This window comes from Equus asinus, chromosome 26 (genome assembly GCF_041296235.1).
Source record: "Equus asinus isolate D_3611 breed Donkey chromosome 26, EquAss-T2T_v2, whole genome shotgun sequence".
Taxonomy (NCBI): domain Eukaryota; kingdom Metazoa; phylum Chordata; class Mammalia; order Perissodactyla; family Equidae; genus Equus; species Equus asinus.
The window spans coordinates 19,079,859-19,097,985 of record NC_091815.1 but is presented as its reverse complement, the minus strand read 5'-3'; the positions used below and the strand labels follow the sequence as shown (position 1 = coordinate 19,097,985).

Sequence of the window (18,127 nt, the reverse complement as noted above, 5' to 3'; positions counted from 1 at the left end):
TTCCCAGGGGCCAGGCTCTCTCTCCCACTGAAAGCTCACAGAGAAATGCCCCTGGCCTTACTGAGGACGTGAGGACAGGGACTGAGGCAGTCCCTGGGGGCCGTGAGGTCCAGGAGAGGCCCTGGGTACCCCTCCTTCTCCTACCCTCAGCTTCACTGGGGTTGGGTTCCATTTGGGTCACTTTAGAAAACTCTGATGCTTCTAAGAGGATGTCACGGCTAGTCTTACTCCTGGCAGGAAGCTGCCCTTGGCTGCCACCAAGACTTTTGTCTTCCTCTTGGTCCAAAATGGCTACCTCACGAGCCCCAATCTCCAGATGGGGGCAAGACTTCTATCTACATGGAGCCGCCTCCTGTGGGTGGGAGCGGGGTAAGTGGAAAAAGAGTCAGCCACGTCCTTATCACATTTGAGACGAGACCAGCATTATGTGGCTGTCTTGAGCTTTGTGGCTAAACACATTTGCCCACTCACTTTAGAAGTAACAGAGGTATGGCCATCAAACTGTAACGTCACAATTGCGACAACACCCCGTCCACTCAGGTGTCCAGCTCAAGTCCAGCAGCTGCCCCCTGTGGCCAACAAATGTCCCTCCAGCTCTGTCTAGAGTTCCCCAATGAGTTGAACCAAGCATCCCGTCTCGAACTGAAAACCTTCTGGCAGCTCCCACTTTCGTATGTTGCACCTTGTCATCTGCTTGTCAGACTGCAGTCTCGCGTGGCCTAGAGTGTCCTCCAGGGCCGCCGCAGCTCTCTTCCTGTTTCCAGGGTCGGGAGGGAGGACAGGGTCGGATGGGATGGGGCCATCTTGGCAGGTAGTTCATCTTTCCAGAGAACGCAGGTCCACCTCCAGGATGGGAAAAGAGATTAGCCCCCAACCCCGTGCTCATTAGGCTCTGCTGGACTCGGCCAAATTAGTCTTCCCTGGGTCAGGCGCTCAGCGGAGATCGGGTCCCCATTTCTCACATCCCTGCTTCTCTGCCCCTTGTCAAAGGTGTTGGTTTGGTGCACACATACACACATGCAAAATCAACATAGTGCAAAAGGCCCGCTGCACCCTCAACACAGGAGTCAGGGTTGGGGGTTTGGAAGGGAGAAGGTGCCCTGCTCTGCCCTCACCCCCAGGTCTGCCGGCTCGGTGCACGCTCGGCTGGCTGGGAGCTGGACCACGCAGCTGCTTAGGGCCAAACCTCCATGGCAGCTCCTCAGATCAGGAAGGTTCGGTATTTGGGACTTGGGCTACTCAAAGTCCTATTCAGTGGCTAAGCCAAGTCCCAAGCGTGAGGAGGGGTGGCTCCAGAATCATCCAAGCCTGAACCTTCTCATGGCCATCTCAGCAGAGTTGAAACAAAGCACTAGAGCTGTGTGTGTAAGTGATGATAAAATATCCTTTACTCCTTCTAAGGAACACAGTCAAGTGGGAGCTTTAAAAAAAACCTCTTTTTAAAAGGTATTATTAGTGTTGTGACCTGGGCCCATGAGAGTGGACAGCGGCGGGAGCCACTTGCTGTGGCTTTGCTGAGTTCTCGGCACTGGCTCTGATGGTTTGGTGGCGAACAGGGAAGTGTTGGCACAGTACTCTGCCCAGCTGCTTATTATAAAAAATAATTCGTGTTGAAGTTTACAAAGAGCAGAAGTAACGTTTATACCACTGGTATTGGATCAAAAGATTACTTACAATATATTCATTCCAGGAAGTATAAAGATGTTTCAAGGAATCCATAATTTGTACTTACTGTTTATGGGGACTGTGTATGTCCGAATTTTAGCATTACTATGGGAGAATGATATTTCTCTACAAATTCAGAAATTCCCTAGTTTATCTAAAATTGTACTTCCCGGTTTCACTTATATAGTAAAGAAAGAAATTAAGAGTAACATTCGGTAAGGTAGTTACTCTTTATATATATACATATAGCATGGTGGTTTAATCAAAAAGATAGTTTGCTTGAAAATGTTAGGGACTCTCCAGCAGTCAGTGACCACGCTGGCCATCACACCAGAAAAATCCACAAACATGCGGCACTGAGCTGTTTTCACAAGACTTCCTTTCTAATAAACACGATACTCTCTCCTCCTCTCAGATCTGAACCCCAGATGCCAAAATGCAGATGTGCCAACTGGAGGCGCGTTGCTAAGCAAAGGAGAGGGCTGGTGAGTCTGTCCAGCAAATTAGATTGTACAGCGAGATGGCTTCTGCTCTGTGGCCTCAGACGGGATGAGGCTGGTGTGCCCTCGTCCTCCAGCAGGCCGAGGTTGGTGGCCCTTACCAGGCATGTAAAAGGGTCCTCGTGGGTAGGACATAAGGGCTTTGAGGAAAAATACAAAAAGGCTCATGAAGCTTGGAGGCCAACATGAACACCCTCAAACTCCTTGGAAACAGACATGCTGTGGTCTTGTTCTGTGCTCAGGCAATCTGCAGTTGTCATGCTGGGGGAAGCGTGTCCCCGTGGCCAGCCTGAGTCACATTCTCCTACCACTCTGTGGGGCTCTAAAAAGGACGTGACTTCAACCAAAAGCCTGAGAGAGGGAAAAATCTCAAACATTTAAGAATGGGTTCAAAAGCCTCTGAACACCTTCTGTCTGCCTTTTCCCAGCTTGCATCTGTTTAGAGGCTGTGAATCAGAATTCAGAATCCACACTGTCCAGAGGGGACAGGCACAACAGTGAGGAAGCACCCAAATACACTAAAGAGTGGCCAGCTCAGGACCCTGCCCCTCCCCTCTCCTGAAGCTCTTCCTCCATTTGACTGGGAGGAACCCAGGGAGGAATGCACCCCACGGCTCCCTGCACAACGCGGAATGTGGGAACCCGACTGCCGCTTCTGCACACGACTGAGCCTCAGTCTTTTGCTTTATAGCATCATTTATGGCATGAACTAGGAACGTAATGTGTTTACACAAACACACACAATTGTACATCAGCATCTTTACAATATCAAAGGAGTCATATACAAGTCTACAGGCATCGTACACAGGGTGGTGCCAGCTGGGGCACCCCACCCAGCCAGCAGTTCCCTGCAGTTTCTCCGCCCGGGAAGAGCCAGCGCTCTGGGAAGTGTGACAAGGCCAGGGGTGTCCATCTTTGGGCCTGTTGTCTGGGAGGCAGCAGGTCTGTGAGGACCCCATGGGGCTAGTCCTCGTTGGAATCTGGGGCCAAGAGTCCTGGGTGTGCCTGTGTCGGGTCTTACCACAGGCTAGCATAACAACGGTTTAATTAAATTTCAGTGTGCATATTAGTGTGGGAAAATCGGAGCTGAGGACGGCTTCCTGAGCAGGGGACCCAGAGGACGCTGCTAACAGATGGGCCCCTTCACCGTGGGGCCCATTCCTGAGGTAAGGATGTGGTGTGGCCCTGTGGCTGGTCCGGATGGGGAGAGACTTCTGTGGGAGCCCAGGTGGGAGTACACGCAGGTAGGACTGGAAGCCCCTGGGCATTAGTAGGGCAGGAAACCCACCAAGTGTGGCCTGGACCCGGGCGGCAGCAAAGGTGAGGTCTCAGATGGTGCCAGAGCCATCCATCCCCCATACCCACACTGCCCCCTCCCAGCAGCCCCACCCCTTGGGGACCCTGCTTCAGCTCCTAGGGCACTGTCATCCCTGCATCTGTCTCAAGAGCAGGGCCCAGAAGTCTCCAAGCACCTGGGCCAGAGCGCCCGGCAGCTCTTCCCCCGTGTGGGCATGCTGCATGTCCAACAGAACTGAGCACCAGATAAAGAAGCGTTGTCCTTGTCGGCCTCTCTGGCTTGTGCAGTGACAGTTACTTCCGTCTTAAATACTGTAGAAAAATAAGCCACCTCTGACGCAAGGAGACCCACTGGAGTCTGCCATGCGTGGAGAAGGATGAACAGCTCCTCTGGAGTGGGCCAGGGCGGCCTCTGCTGACCCTGCCTCAGCAGGCCCCAGAGCCTCGGAGGACCCTGCACCGAGCTGGGGAGCTGAGGAGCCCGGAGAACCGGCAGCGGAGTTCCCACCATGACATCTTTGGGTCACGTCAACAGTGCTTCGGAGGGCATGCCTCCAGCATCCCACCATCTGTTGCCATGACACCTAGGGCCCAGGGGCTCCCTGGGCCAGTTTGGACCCTCCAGGCCCACCCTCAGTCTCACACCCACTGCTAAGTAGGCATAGGCAGAACTCCCCAGCACTGTTTCCAGGTCCCTGGGGTGTCCCCAGGGCCAAGGGGCCTCAGGTGGGCAGTGAGGCAGGGCCTAGTCCAGGGGCTCCTGCTTTATCCGGACAGCGGTGGGGGTGGGTTGAGGTCGCCGCTCCTCCCGGCAAAGCACATACTCGCTGAACTGGGAGGAGTCCACGCCACCCCCGCAAGACGCGGCGACGCTGAAACCCCTCTGGAACAGCCTCTCCAGGACCTGCAGGGGAAGAAATAGAGATCGCCAATGCCTAGCTTCAAGAGTCTGCCTGGAGGGCAGGTGGGCACCAGCCAGGGCAAGCTACCTTCTCCTGTTAGGATCTCGTCTCATTCAGGACAAAGGTTCCTGCAGAACAACCAGTTGGGCAACCACAGGAGGGACTGGAGCAGCCAGGCCCCGGAGCCCCTCGAGGGACCAAACCTGGGTGGGCTACCCCACCCTGCTGCCCTCAGGGGTCCACAGCCTTGATTCAGAGGCAGAAAGAGCCTTTGGGCCCCTTCTCTCTTCTCCAGGATGCAACCTGCCCCTCTCTCTCCAGACATGTGGTCCTGGGTCCCCCTCCCTCACTGAGGCATGCCCCAATAATAGAGAGACCCTGCCCCCAGCCTCTGGGCAGCCACCTGCTTCCCTGAGCTGCGAGTCCCAGATGGTTTGAGGCCCGGGGGCCCAGCAGCTCAAGAGAGGTAGGGTAGAGAGGAGCAGTCCTCTGGCTGTTTCGAGTCTCTGCAGGCCTCCGTGTCCACGTGGGTCTGTGCCTCTGTGAGGGTGGGGTCTGGCCACTGTGACACCTGTGTCCTGCAACTAGTAAGTGCTGACTGACAGCCTGCGGCACGTGTGCACGGGAAAACTTTCCCACAGAGTCTACTCTGCCCTACGCCTCAAATTGGAGTCTGCTCTTCGGGCTGGTGGAAAATAGGCCCCACTCCATTGTGGGCGTCCCAACTCTTAGGCCCCCCTGGGGAAAGCCAGTCCAGAAGCAGCTGTTTAGGTGCCCATGGCCCCAGGTCAGCGGGGAAAGGAAGGGGGCTCCAGGCCACCTCCACTCTCAGCCTCTGCCCTGCCGCTCCTATGTTTAATCTGAATCCAGAGTCAGACTCTGGGCGTCAGATGAAGCACACTTTGTTGAAAATACTCTGGGCCATTTTTATAGAACAGCCTTTTGGACAAAAAAAAAAAAGCAGAGATCAATTTTTTTAAGTCCATCCCCCAGGCGCCATCATTTAATTATGAGGGGGACATAAATTATGCATCGACACATTGTTGCCTTTTCTGTAAACCGGCACGGAGGGCTTGCCGCTGCAGGGCCGCGCCTCCCTCCACCCCTCTCTGCGCCCAGGGCTGTGGAGAGGCAGGGGTGAGGCGCTGGGTGCGGCGCAGCCTCACCTGCACCGAGTTGAGCCGGCAGTAGCCGTTGAGCGGGAAGCGGATGACGTGCGTGGGGTCCTGGTTCCAGCCAGCGTTCACCGAGTTGCACATGACGTCCCCGGTCTCGGGGAAGACCTCCTCGATGAGGGCCTTCTCGCCGCTGAGCGCGATCCGCTCGCCCAGGTCCGGCGTGACCCGCACCACCAGGCAGTCACAGGCCCGGCTACGGCGCCGCTGCTCTTGCTCCTGCTGCCAGCGCTCCAGCTCTCGCACCATCGGCTGCAGCTGGTAGTACCGAGCCTCCTCGTACAGCAGGCTGAAGTCCTGTGGGCATGCGCAGACGAGGCGGGGGAGGTGGGGGGCTGCCCTTTCCAACTTGAGGGAGGCCTCCTCTCACACTTCCGCGGGATCGGCAACCCCCAGGCACAGTGCGGACTGGAATAGTTGTGCCCATTGCACAGATGGGGAAAATGAGGCTGAGGTGAATGTGTGCCAGCACAAGGAGGCTAGCCTTGACCCAAGGGCAGCAGCTGGTGTGCACCTGTGTCAGACCCCCTGAGCCCTTCCATCTGGGCCAAGCACTGGGGGTGGCTTTGTTCCCCTGGAGCAGAGAGAAGCCTGGAAAGACTGAAAGGCTAGACCAGAGGAGGCTGAGGCTGTGCCGATGCCTGCGGACCTGCGGCCTTCCCAGAGCCCCAGAAGGAGAGGCTGGGCTGGGCTCAGGGAAGCCCTGTCCTCACCGGCCCCAAGAACTCACAGCCCAGCAGGGAGGTGAGACAGACCTGCCTGGGTTGGATTTCCTCATCTACCTGCCCTGAGGCCTCTGATCATCAGTTACTGACCTTCTCTGAGCCTCAGTTTCCTCTTCTACAAAATGGATGTGCATATCCAGCTCAGAGAAGGTGGTGAGGACTAAAGAGAGCCCCCTCACCCCCCAACCCACACCCGCAGCCTTTTCCTAAACATAAGTCTAATCTGCTGCTTTGCTCCCTCTTTGCGGCCTCCACTTTGGTCCAAAGCCTTGAGCAAACCTCCCTCGCCGCCCCCCACCCATCCTTCTCCACACGACAGCCAGAGCGATCCTTCTCACTGGCAGAGCTGGTTGCCAGTCCCCTACTCACAACCCTTCCACTGCGTTCAGGGTAAAATGCCAGCTGCTGAGGCAGCCCCCAAGGTCCTGACATGGAACGGCAGCCTCCCTTCCTGTCCTGCTCCCAGTTCACATGGCCCCAGGCTGACACCTCCTTTCCAGTTCTGGAAGGTACCAAGCTCCTCGCCACCCCTGCACCCTCACCAAGGCCCTCGCACTGTGTGTCCCATTCCTCCTTCACCACTCAGAGAAACAGCCTTTCCTCCAGCCCTCCAGGCCGGGTGCCCGGGGCTCCCTCCCACAGAGTCTCTACTTCTCGGAAGCATTTGCCCCGTGGAGTCCAGTGTTTTCCGCTCGACATCTGTCTTCCCAGCAGACCACAAGTGCCATGGGGACAGGACCTCCGTCTGCCTGTGTTTCACTGTATTCTTGGCCTGACCTGGTAACTCAGTTGGATGAAAGACAAACCAACCCCAGGGCCTCTGGTCCTCTGGGGAGCGGGGGAGGGAGGGAGGGGGGGAGGGAGGGAAGGAAGGAAGGAAGGACATTGCTGGTTCGAGCCGCAGTAGCTTAGGCCTGAGATTCCTTCCTCCAGGATCCCCAGCGCCACGGAGGGGTCCAGCACCCAGGCAGGACTCTTGGAACCAGGTCAGCTGCCCGGACAGGCTCGCCCCGAGCCCTGGGGGTGACCTTTGTTTAAAGGATGTTGGTTTGGATCAGGTTTTCCCCCTGCGTATGGCCAAGAGGGAACAGATTCAGGAACGTCTAACTCGGGTACCCAACAGTCCTTCCCCACAAAAACACCAAACAGGGTAAGCGCGGCTGCCACTGCTTAATTGTCGTTACACCCTGATAAATACGCTAAAAATGTGAGAAAACAAAATTAGTTTCGAAAAACTGATTTAGCCCTCGGCTTCATCATTTAACTTTTTATGGTTGCCATGACGACTGCGGGTCCATTTATTAAGTCACGGCGTCCCCTGCGTAATGCCACCGCCGCCCAGGACTTACCTTGAAGTCGTCCGGGAGCAACAGTTTCGACGTCCGCAGGAAGCTCAGGATGTAACGGAAGATCTCCCCATCTCGATCGATGAAATAATGTTGCTTCAAACTATCCAGGACGATGGGCTCGGTGCCATTGAAGAGGCGGCTTATCCTGGGAGAGATGGAGGGCGGCCGGCTGATGGCAGGGCCGGTCTACGGCCGCACCCCTACGCCTTAGGGCTGCCCTGCTAGAGGGGTAAGGGGCCTTCCATGGGTGACTCCGGGACTGTACTGCCTGACAGATGTCTGCACACACCAGGGGCAGCCAGGCCAGATCAGACAGGACACTGGCACAGCAAGCAGCACATGCCACACACCCCACCTACACTCATAAGCCACAGCCAGACAGAAACACACCCAGAAGCACACCCCCGCCAACTGACCATGGTACAGGCCTGGAAAACTACAGTGGGTCGCCGACACAACCTCCTCGCCCCATGCACACAAACCCCTCCCCCCCCAGACAACTCCCACTGGCCATCAGACACCCCAGCCCACAGCCACACACCTGGTGAACACATATAAACCAGCCAAGAATCTTGGGTCATGCACATCTACCTCACCCAACCTACGTGAACCGGCATCAGACGCAACACACTTGGGCAACAGGCACAGGGTCACGCGGTCCCCTCCCTCACAACGCACGAATCACAGGCAGACCCAGACACAGCCAGGCAAAGGCCACACCAGCTAACACAAGCCCACCAGCAACACGGCTATGTATGCGCAACAAACTCAGACGAATCACCCACAGCCACGCGCTCAGGGAGCCTGGGGGAGAAACAGAAGCAGGCGGCAGGGACAGCAGGCGTGCATGCCACATTGCACACACACACTCAACCGTGTGCTTGCACACATGCCACAGCGTGTGAACATGTGCACACGCACTACAGTACGTGCATACACACACCTGTGTGTACACAAAGGAACAGTGCATGCACATGCATCACAACACACGCACACATGCCACAGCGTGCGCACACTTGGGAGGGCCTGGGAGGGGAGACAGGTCCCAGCACCCTGTCCTCTGAAGGGCAGTGGTTCTGACAGAAACACAGGACCTGCAGGAAACCCCTGGGGAGCCCCCGAGGCCTGTCCCCATCCACTCCAGGGAGGAGGAAGCAGGCCTCAGAGCCAGGGCTGTGGCCTCCCCCAGGCCCAGCGCAGTAGGCTCTGGTTGGGCTAAGTTCCCCTGCAGACCCAGGCCTCGCTGTGGACAGTTAGGAGCCCCAAAGAGGGGTGGGGACAGCCAAGAGTTTGACTCAGGAACAGGAGGGAGGTTGGCAGCAGGACCCCAGTGACAGCACCTCCAGACATCCTTCAGTAGGCAAGGCCACATACTTGTCCTCAGCTAGACCCTGCCAAGGAGCCAGCTTGTCTGCACAGCCTGGGAGAGGGGTGGCCCTGGTCTGGGACCCAGCCTGCACAAGCTGATGCCTAAGCCCCTTCACTCTCTTCCTGAGCCGGCAAGAACCTTCTAGGGACACTCCCTCTCCCCCAGCAGCCCACTCCTCTGTCCACTCCAAGTCACGGCTCCTAGGCCTTGCCCCGCCCCTGCCATTGTGAACCAGGGCACACGAGCTGGGCAGAAACTGAGGGCTTAGCGCCCTCAAAGCCTCTCTCAGGGCCTCCCATCTACACTGCCGTCCACTCTGGTGGCCTGGCACACTCAAGGCATCGGCCATGAGGGTCTGCCCAGCTGTGGAGTAACCATGCAGTCACCTGTTCTCACTCTGGGGACATGGGCCAGCCCCTGTCCCAGTGGGGCACATAAAGCGCAAGGCTGTCTCATGGACAGGCGTGAGCAGTTTGGAGCCCGCGGTGGGGCGTGGACAGGCCCAAGCCTGTGGAACCAGTGCTGCCATCATCTCAGAGCCCACTCATGCCAGGGCTCCAAAGGCCACTGAGCCCTATCACCCCCCCCCCCCAGGCCTGGTGGCAACGGTACTGGGGACACAGCCCTGCTTGAAAGCTTTGTGGGCTCTGTGGCTTGTTCCAGGTATCAAAGCCCCCAAGACCTGGCCTCAGCAGAGCTTGGGTATTCCAATGTCAGAGTGAGGGCCACCCAGCATCCCCAGAGACAAACCAGATTGAGCAAGGCTGCCAGTGCCCTGGGCAGTCAGCAAAGTCGACAGAGGACAGCTGAGGTCCCCCACATGGCAGCAGCAGGAAGACGTAAGAGCCACGTCCACAGGTGACCCAGCAAGTCCGAAGCCTCAGCCTCCCTGCGGAACTTTCCCCACCCTTCTGCGCTGAGCTCAAACACTCTGTCCCGAAAGCAACATTCTGGGCCTGGCTGTGCTGCAAATCGCTTGATGTCAGGGCTGGCTGGGCCCCAGACCATCCTGCTGGTCTAGAGGACTCCTGATCACCCACATTCCGGGGCTGGCTAGGTTCAAGGTTGTCTTATTGGTCCAAGGCTAGAAGGTTCTCAATCAGCCTTATTTCAGGACTGCCTGGTTCTAGATCTTTCCATGGTCCAGTGTCTCTTCACAGGACCAAGGCCTTGGGGTCTGAGGCTACCAAGGACGTGAGAAGGTTGAGGGAAGCTTAGGACGACAGAGGAGGCTCCAGACACCTGCAGGGTCTTACAAGTCAGCTCCTGCCCCGGGCCACCCTCTGGGGGAGGCTGCCGGGTTTGGGGTACAACTTCAAAAGTCCTCCACGGAATCAGATGGCCTGTTCTGACCCCGGCTGACAGGGCTCTGCTTTTTCTTTCTTTTTTGAAGCTAATTTCCTGGATGTTTCAGTGGAAAGTTTTATTAGTTCCAAAGCTCCTGGCCATCTTAATTTGTTGCTTCTCACAGCCAGGATGGACGCCAGAGTGGGGCTGCGATGGCAGCAGCTCAATGATGTCCAGCAGGCAGGAATGAGAAGGTGGCAGCCCCGGGCAGCTGTGCTCACCTGTCTCTGGGTGAGGGAGGCCAGTGACGGTTCCTGGACCAACCAGAGGCAGCACCTGTTCCTCTGTCGGAGCCATCCCAATCAGAAGCCCAGGCATAGTTCTGGGGGCACAGGGACCCCAGGGGATGGGGGCTTGAGCCTCCTGGTCTCACAAACTGCCCAGGGCAGGACCTTGCTGACATCCAGAAACCCTGGTGACCTCAGCACTCTTAATCCTCTATGTCCAGGTGACTCATACATCAGTGACACTGGCTGAGGGATTGATCTTTGTTTCCAGAACTCGGAAGAAACAGTTTTTTAACTTTAATGATTCACTCAAAGAAAGACAGAGAGATCTGAGGGGCCCTTACCAGCACAGCTGCCCAACCCACTTCTCAGGCCAGGTCTGACCCACTGTCCCCTGACTGCCCTACAGGTCACCCCACCCACTGGCCTCTACGTCAAAGCTCCAGGCGGGGGGAGCTGCTCTCCCGGGAGCCCAGAAGCCATCCAGGCAGAACATCAGATTCATCTTGGGCCTCAGCCCCAGGAAAGAATGCAGACTGCCACCCCTCTGGGCACATCCTGCCGGCCGAGGGTCCCACATGCCAGATGGCCCGGCCACAGGGGCCTCAGCTCCCCAGCGAGAGGGCTGCCCACCCCCACCCACAGAGCAGGACACAGCAAGGACAAGCTGCCCTGGGGGTCTGGGAGGGGAGGGCCAGCCTGCCCTCGCCGCTCCGGGCAGCAGCCTGCAGACAAGAATGAGGAGGCCATTCCCCACAGGCCTGGGCCGAGATTACTCCAGAAAGGCAGTGTCTGATTTCAGGAAACACTCTTCAGAGAGGTTGTGGGCAAGGGTTTTATGAATTTCACTCACAAACGTCGTCAACCGATTAAGGGATGATCTATCTCAAACAACGCGGGAATGCCGCAGAAGGCAAAATTGAAATTAAATAAGCAGAATCCATCTCCCATCTCACACGGGGCAGCGCAAGCAAGCGCCAGGCCGGCTCTGCTGACGTGGCCTCACGGCTGCTGCCCCCCCAAGGCCCCAGGTTCACAAGTGCCCCAGGCCCAGCCTCTGTCGGGTTAAGAGAATGCAGTCCCTGCCGCTGTCTGTACCCTTCTCCCCAAAGTCTGAACCGGATCGTGCAGCCACCTCCAGCATCCCCTCCTCCAGGGAGCATTCCCTCTCCCATGGAGGGCGCCACCCTGGCCCTCAACAAGCTCAGAAAGCAGCCACATCCACGCACCGTGAATCCTCCATCATCTGAGCAACCACACTGGCCACGAGGCAGCCTGACAAGAAAGCTTCCCAGAGACAATCCCTCAGCGTCTGGGGGATTAATTAACTCCTCTTGTTTTTTTTAAGTGTATAACATAGAGGCAATGCCCTGCAGCCTCGGCCCCTCACTGCTCAGCCCTTGGCGGTGGCCGCCTCGCTGTGTCAGGAGCCAGCAGTCCCGGGCTCAGCAAGCACACACCACCGGGAGATGCTTACGGAGACCCATCCCACCTCAGGTCAGCCCTGCTGCTCCGCCAACAGGAAACCAGGTCCGCCCAGAGGGAAGAGCAGGAGAGCTGGCAGCGCCCAGGGCCTCCCACAGACAGGCCCAGGAGCAGGAGCACCAGGGGGCTCGGCAGAGTATGAGGCGCCCTGTTGGGAGGGTCCTGGTCAGAGACACTTTATCCACGATGGGGGTGTGAGGCTCATGCTTATGCATAGCCCCGGATGTCCCTACATCCTGGAATTCCTAGCCGGTCACTGCAAGTCCCTGCCTCCCCACTCCAAGGGAGCCTGCTGCTAGCCCTCGGGGTCCAGCAGTGGCCACCCAAACACAGATGGCAAGTTGCAGCTCTCCCCCCTCCCTCCCGTCATGCACTTTCCCAAGGGTTAGACTAGGAAACAGAATTAAGTACTTCTCCCGAACGTGACCCCAAGAAGCATGCAGCGTTGCTCACAAAGATCCCCTGCAAGGTCTCCCTCAAGAGGAACCTGAAGGTGTATGAGTGCCCAGCCAGCCGCTGGCCAGTTTCAGGTGGGGCTGGCTCTGAATGAGTGGCTTCCGCAAATGGGTCAGGAGCTCCACCCAGCTCTACCAATGCCCCCAGCTCAAAGTCACAAGTCCCTGTGCAAAGCAGCCTTCAACAAGCAGACTCGGCCTCCCAAACCCTAGTTCCCTGGGTCTGCATGGGTGGGTGGGCCCCGCAGAGCCCTGCACGTGAGCCGGCAGGGGAGACGGGCCCCAGTGGCAGCAGGCAGCTGCTGCCCATCACCACTGCATGCCGGGTGCTGTGAGGGGCTCGGCTCTTACCTGGAGTCGGGGTACTTGGTGAGTGTGGCCAGGCTGCTGGTGTACATGTGGCCGCCCACATCGATGTGCACGGGTGCATTGGACTTGGTGAGCTGGGCTGGCAGAGGGATCCCCTGGGCGGCCAGGGGAGACACGGGCGACCGAGTGAGAGACAACCGGGACATGCTTGCTCCCTCCTGGAGACGGAAACAAGGCGGAAACAGAGTTTCTCCACCACAGAGCCATGCACCCCTCCATTGCCAATGTGATCACAGATCTAATCAGATCACTTCTGCCTGTGCCTGATCACATATTCAGCTGACAAATTATGGCCACCACTGTAATTAAGTGTATTTGCATCATTTTCTTCAAAGTACCAGAGGGAAAAAGAAAGATGCTTATTAGCAATAAGAAATCAAGAAAAAAAATTTTCAAGGTGTCAGCCTCCAGGGGCATAAAACAAACTGCAAAATTCTAATTAAAGGTCGCGGGCTTATGTGTTAGATGTGAAATATCCCCTGACAAACGAATCACCAATTTGTGAATTGGGATTCAGGGGGTTTTTGCAAGTTTGTCTCAGTAACGAGACACCTCTAAATTAGTGACTTCCTCAGCACCTAAGGCGCTGAGTTTTATACATGTAGTAAATTTCACATCAAATTAAGAGCATTTTTGTTTCAAAAAATACATAATCATACAGCCAGTCAACAGGCATCTCTCGGATGCCGTGGCTGCAAGGAAGGGCAGCCAGCGAGAAGGCGCTGGGGAAGAGGGTAGAGGGGGCCGCCGCCACTGCCCCTGCCCACCCTGCTGCCTCTCACCGCAGTGCCGGTGCTGCCGTGGGCGTGAAGCGAGGACCCGCTCGGCCGCTCCTTGCGGTGAGGCATCTAGACTTCCATCGCTGCCCAGAGTATCTGCGGGAAGCACCAGCGAGAACAGAGGGGGCTTACTCCTCAGGAGGCGTGGATGCCGTGTCTCCCATGCTTAGCATCGTCCTTTCTGCACATCCTCTTCAGGACCCCACGCCACCCCACACAGCCCTCTCCAGATACCACCCGCCACTGTCCTGTCCCCACACCCCAAAGCAAGCCTCCAATCCAAGCTATAGCAGCTTATACACACACACACACACACACACACACACACACACACACACGTGTTTTCTGGGCAACTCCACGTCTGCTAATTCGGCTAATGACAGTACTGAAACATATGCTCACCATTATTGCCCCAAAATGTTTCAGAACAAATCTGATTTTCCTGGTATTTTGGTTGAGAGCCATGTTACCAAGCGTGTCTCCTCTTACATCAGCAGAGAACCCCGTGGACCACGGCCCGGGATGGATCCCCCACTCTCCATGGGCCGCGGAGGCCAGGACCTCTCAACACCATCTCCACGGTGTTAAGATGCAGTTTGCAATTGGCCGGACACGGAGAAGCCTCTCTCCGAAGGACCCAGGGCACAGGAAAGAGGGCAAGTCACTGAGGAAGCCACCTCTCCCCCGCAGCTCCTCAGAGAAAACCGGCCTGTGTTTGCCCAGCCTGCACCTCTGCACTTTCTCCCCAGACCCCCAGAAGGGTCTCGTCTGTGCCTAATGCATTCCAGACCCCCTCAGGTTCACACCCTCCGGGGCATTAGAGAGCCGGCCAGAAGGAAACAGACAGCGGCTCAGCAAATGGACCCTCTCTCCTGCTCTTTCTTGGTCACTCAGCCACTTTCCTCTGTGCCACAACCTCCTGAAATAAGATTGCCCCTGGGTCCCCAGAAGCTGTCCCAGAGCACCGTGCAGGCCCTCTGCAGGAGGGGTGGGGAAGAGCAGGTTTATGCAGCCCCTTCCATGGACTTGGCGCTGTCTCATGGGGCAAGTGGATGTTTGCAGTGAATATCACCCCCCCACACACAGACACACACACACACACTGGCTTCCACAAGCCTAACCTGGACTCATCTCCCACAGGTTTAACCCTTGAGAGAGCAACCTCCCTTAAGGGTTGACTTTGTGCCTTGAAATTCCACATCCAGTTTTTAAAACCTGGACCAAGGTCCAATGAGCATCAGATCCTGCAAATTTCAGTAAGCTTACTCTCCTAGGATTTGCTCTGCCCTCACTGTCCTGGCAAGTTCCCTGACGTGAAAGGGGGATGGGGGTCGCTATCAGCAGGCAGAGATTTGACTGAAACCCTCACTGGGGGCTGCTCAGGGCCTGCTGCTTTGGGCATTCCAAGTTCCAGCAAGCTTACCAAAGGAAAGAGGTCACTTATCTCTAGGAAGTTCTGAGAAACCAAAACAGATCTCAGGAATGGGTTATCCTGCCCTGGGAGGCTCTGCTGGGGGAGGAGTCAGAAGGAAAGCCACACTGAGGATGAACCATTCCGGAAGGAATCCCGGCAGAAATTCTGTCAAAGCGGACTGCACAATGCTTTCCAGACTATGAAGGACGCTACTCAAAAGTGCAATTTAACACCAAGGACCCATCACAAAAGCTGCTCGATCCTGTTCTCATTCAGACTCTTCCATTGCAAGCACAGCCTGACGTTCATGGCAAACCAGACACTCACCATTGGAAGCCCCAGGCTTTACGCCTTGACCCGAACCGTCAGCGCTCCCTCTGACAGACGCATCTGTGCTGGACAACGGCCCTTTCCCCGAGACCACTGCCGAGGTCAGAGCATAAAAGTGGGTGCAGTAAGAGACACAAGTTCATTCCGCCAATACCGGCCTCAAACCCACGACCCAGCCCCAGCGCGCCACTGCCCTCCCGAGACTCGGCCAAACCGCCTGTTGCAGGGACCTCGGCGGTGGCGTGCTCGAGGCCCGCGGCTTTCCAAACTGGCTGGGAACGGAGCCTCTGCTCCGAGCTGCGGCGGGAGCCCCGGGTCCCGCGCCCGCCGCCGCCAAGCCCCGCCCGCCCGAGCGGAGGGAAGCGAGCAGAATGCCACGCTCATTTACACACAAAATGATTTTGTGTCCCATTGTGCTCGCAGTTGTTCAGCTCTCTGGGGGTGATTAAACTGGCTGAGCTGCGGCAGCTTGAGACGATTTCACTAAATCGCTTCTTCGTGAAGTCGCTTCTTTGCTAAGCTGTTATTTTAACCATAAAAGGTAAACAGAAGGCGCCTCTCGAGCTCCCTTCAGCTCCTCGCCCTGGGCGCCAGCCTGGGGCGAGAGTGCCAGGGGCCTGCAGAATTGTCCGGGGGGTTGGCCCGGGGAGAGGCAGGCGGGCCACCTGGTGTGCGCCAGCCCCGCTGCGGAGCCGGCTGGCCGGTGTGAACTTCGGGGCGGCCGGAGCCGGCTGGGCAGAGGCCGGCGGCGCCGCGGGGCGGGGGTGGCCGCGGAGCCCGCAGCGCCGGGGAGGGCAGGGAGGGGTGTGTGGCGGGGGCGGGGCGGAGGACAAAGTTAAATCCGGAGGCAGACACTTAGAGACCACAGATGGGAAGCTCGCCTAATTAAGGACGTAAAAGCGCTTTTGTTCTCAAAGTTTATTGTTGCCGGGGTTTAAAAAAAATTAATTGAAACTAATGCTGTTATTCAGTCGTGCAGTTAAATTCCTTCATGCACATTTGAAACACGGAGTGAAAACTTGAAGCTTATTTTTCTGCGGTCGGGGTGGGGGCGGGGGCGCGGGAGGACCGAAGGGCGCTCCGGCTACGGGGCAGGGGGTGTTTGCGAGTGTGTGCCCCGCGCGCGTCCAGGTCAGGGAGGACCGGCGGGCGGCGGGGAGGCGGAGGCGGGGATCGAGTCTCCGCGCTGCCGGCCCGGGGCCCCACGCCCCGCGCGCCTGGGACCACCACCAGCGCGCCGTCCCCTCCCGCTCCTTTTCGGACTCGCGGGGTGGGCGTCAGAGGACGCACATCTGTCCCGTTAGAGACTTTTTCTCTCTCTGACTTGGGCGCCAAGCCGGGCCCTGTCCTCCCCGAAGCCACAGCTGCGTGAGCCCAGTTCTGACCTCGGAAACTCGCCCGCCCTGCAGGGCGCTCGGCCCCGCAGAGGCCCCAGTGCCAGGACCTGCAACCCCACCCCCCTGCCCCCACCCCGCCCCGCGCGGCAGGAAGCTCGGCGCCCGCCCGAGCGAGGAAGGTCCACCCGGGGCCAGGTCCAGCCCACGTGGGCAATACCCCCTCCCGCGCCAGGCCTTTGTGCTGGGTGCCCCCGCGCCGCCAGCCCCCACCTCCCAGCACCGGGACAAAGCAGCCGCCCCCGCCCAGGTCTGAACCCCGGCCGGAGACTTTCTCATCATCTCCGCCACTTTGGGGACAGGGGTGCGCGGCGCTGAGCGGTGGCCGCCGGCGCGGGGCTTACCTCGGAGCCGGAGCGGCGGATCCGGCTCGGGCGCAGCCCCCGCCCCCCGCAGCCGCCGGTCTCGGGCGCCGGGCGCAGCCTCGCCGCCTCTGCTCGCCGCGCGGGTCGCTCCGGTCTCGTCCTGGAGTTACTTTCTCTCTCGCCCCCAACCCTCCCCCCACCCACCCCTCCCGCCCCGGCCCCCGCTTCGCGCGGCCCCTCGCGGCGCGGCGCGCCGGGGCCTCCCCTCCCCGCCCTCCCCTCGCCTCCTCCCCTCCTCGCGGCCGCCGCCGCCGCCTCCTCTTCGCGCCGCTCTCCGGCTGCCCTCCCGCCGCTCCCACCTCTTCTCCTCCCTCCTCTCTCTCCAGCGGCCTTCCCCGATTGCTGGCGAGAAAACCAGCCCCCCACCCCAGCCTGCAGCCCGTGCCCCGTCGCGGCCGAGTCGGGACGCAGAGGGCAGCGATCCGGCTCCAAATTACCCAGCGCGGCGAGCGCGAGCGGGAGCGCGCGGCGACTCCTGGCTCCGGGCTCGGCTGAGCCGCGGGGCAGAGGATTAGAGTCGCAATTAGCTCCGCGCGCCCGCGCCTGCCGCGCTCGGCGACAAAATGCGCTGTTTCCCCTGCTTTCGCCGGGCGATCCCCACCCACCTCTCCCGGAGCCCGCGCCTTCCCGCCGGGGCCTCTGCCAGGACCCTCCCGGGAGCGGTGCGCCCAGGCCCCCGCGCCCTCCGCCGCCCAGCCCCCCGCCCCCCACCGGCCGGCCACGCGGCGCCCGGGCCTCCTCCGGGCTCGGGAGGGGGCGGGGAAGAAGCTGATTTTAATCATTGTCATTTCATCTGATGTAATATTTCCCCGGGCGCTTTCAGCTGGGCATAAATTTTCGGCTCCCAAATAAGTAACACAGGGCACGTTTCTCACATTTCTTGACTCCTCGGTTACAAAGAGGAGAGCAGCCGCCGCCGCGGCGCCCGGGGGTAGGGGCGGGACTTGGGAAGAAACTGGGCTGCGAGTCGGCCGGGGCTAG

The 18,127-nt window shown here is 58.5% G+C and overlaps 1 protein-coding gene across 2 annotated transcripts; it reads right to left on the bottom strand.

The window, feature by feature from the left end:
- Nucleotides 1–2,843: 2,843 nt before the first annotated feature.
- KCTD15 (potassium channel tetramerization domain containing 15) lies at nucleotides 2,844–17,293 on the bottom strand. Of its 2 annotated transcripts, XM_044759681.2 has the most exons (7): nucleotides 17,126–17,293; nucleotides 15,385–15,480; nucleotides 13,647–13,739; nucleotides 12,847–13,022; nucleotides 7,613–7,757; nucleotides 5,530–5,835; nucleotides 2,844–4,365 (listed from the first exon to the last, which is right to left on the bottom strand). In XM_044759681.2, the coding sequence occupies exons 3-7, from the start codon at nucleotides 13,710–13,712 to the stop codon at nucleotides 4,207–4,209; spliced, it is 852 nt and encodes a 283-aa protein (XP_044615616.1). In that variant the 5' UTR covers nucleotides 13,713–13,739; nucleotides 15,385–15,480; nucleotides 17,126–17,293; the 3' UTR covers nucleotides 2,844–4,206. The 2 variants fall into 2 exon arrangements, with proteins under 2 accessions (XP_044615616.1, XP_070354680.1); XM_070498579.1 differs by lacking the exons at nucleotides 15,385–15,480; nucleotides 17,126–17,293 and adding an exon at nucleotides 14,046–14,158.
- Nucleotides 17,294–18,127: the final 834 nt, after the last annotated feature.

What these genes read in the sequence shown, in the direction of transcription:
- KCTD15 (XM_044759681.2), bottom strand. Translation starts at nt 13,712, where the DNA reads ATGCCTCACCGCAAGGAGCGGCCGAGCGGGTCCTCGCTTCACGCCCAC. An exon ending in ACGGCAGCACCGGCACTGCG is followed by an intron (nt 13,023 to 13,646) that starts GTGAGAGGCAGC and finishes TTCCGTCTCCAG; the next exon opens with GAGGGAGCAAGCATGTCCCG. An exon ending in GCCGGCTCAACTCGGTGCAG is followed by an intron (nt 4,366 to 5,529) that starts GTGAGGCTGCGC and finishes CTTCCCCTGCAG; the next exon opens with GTCCTGGAGAGGCTGTTCCA.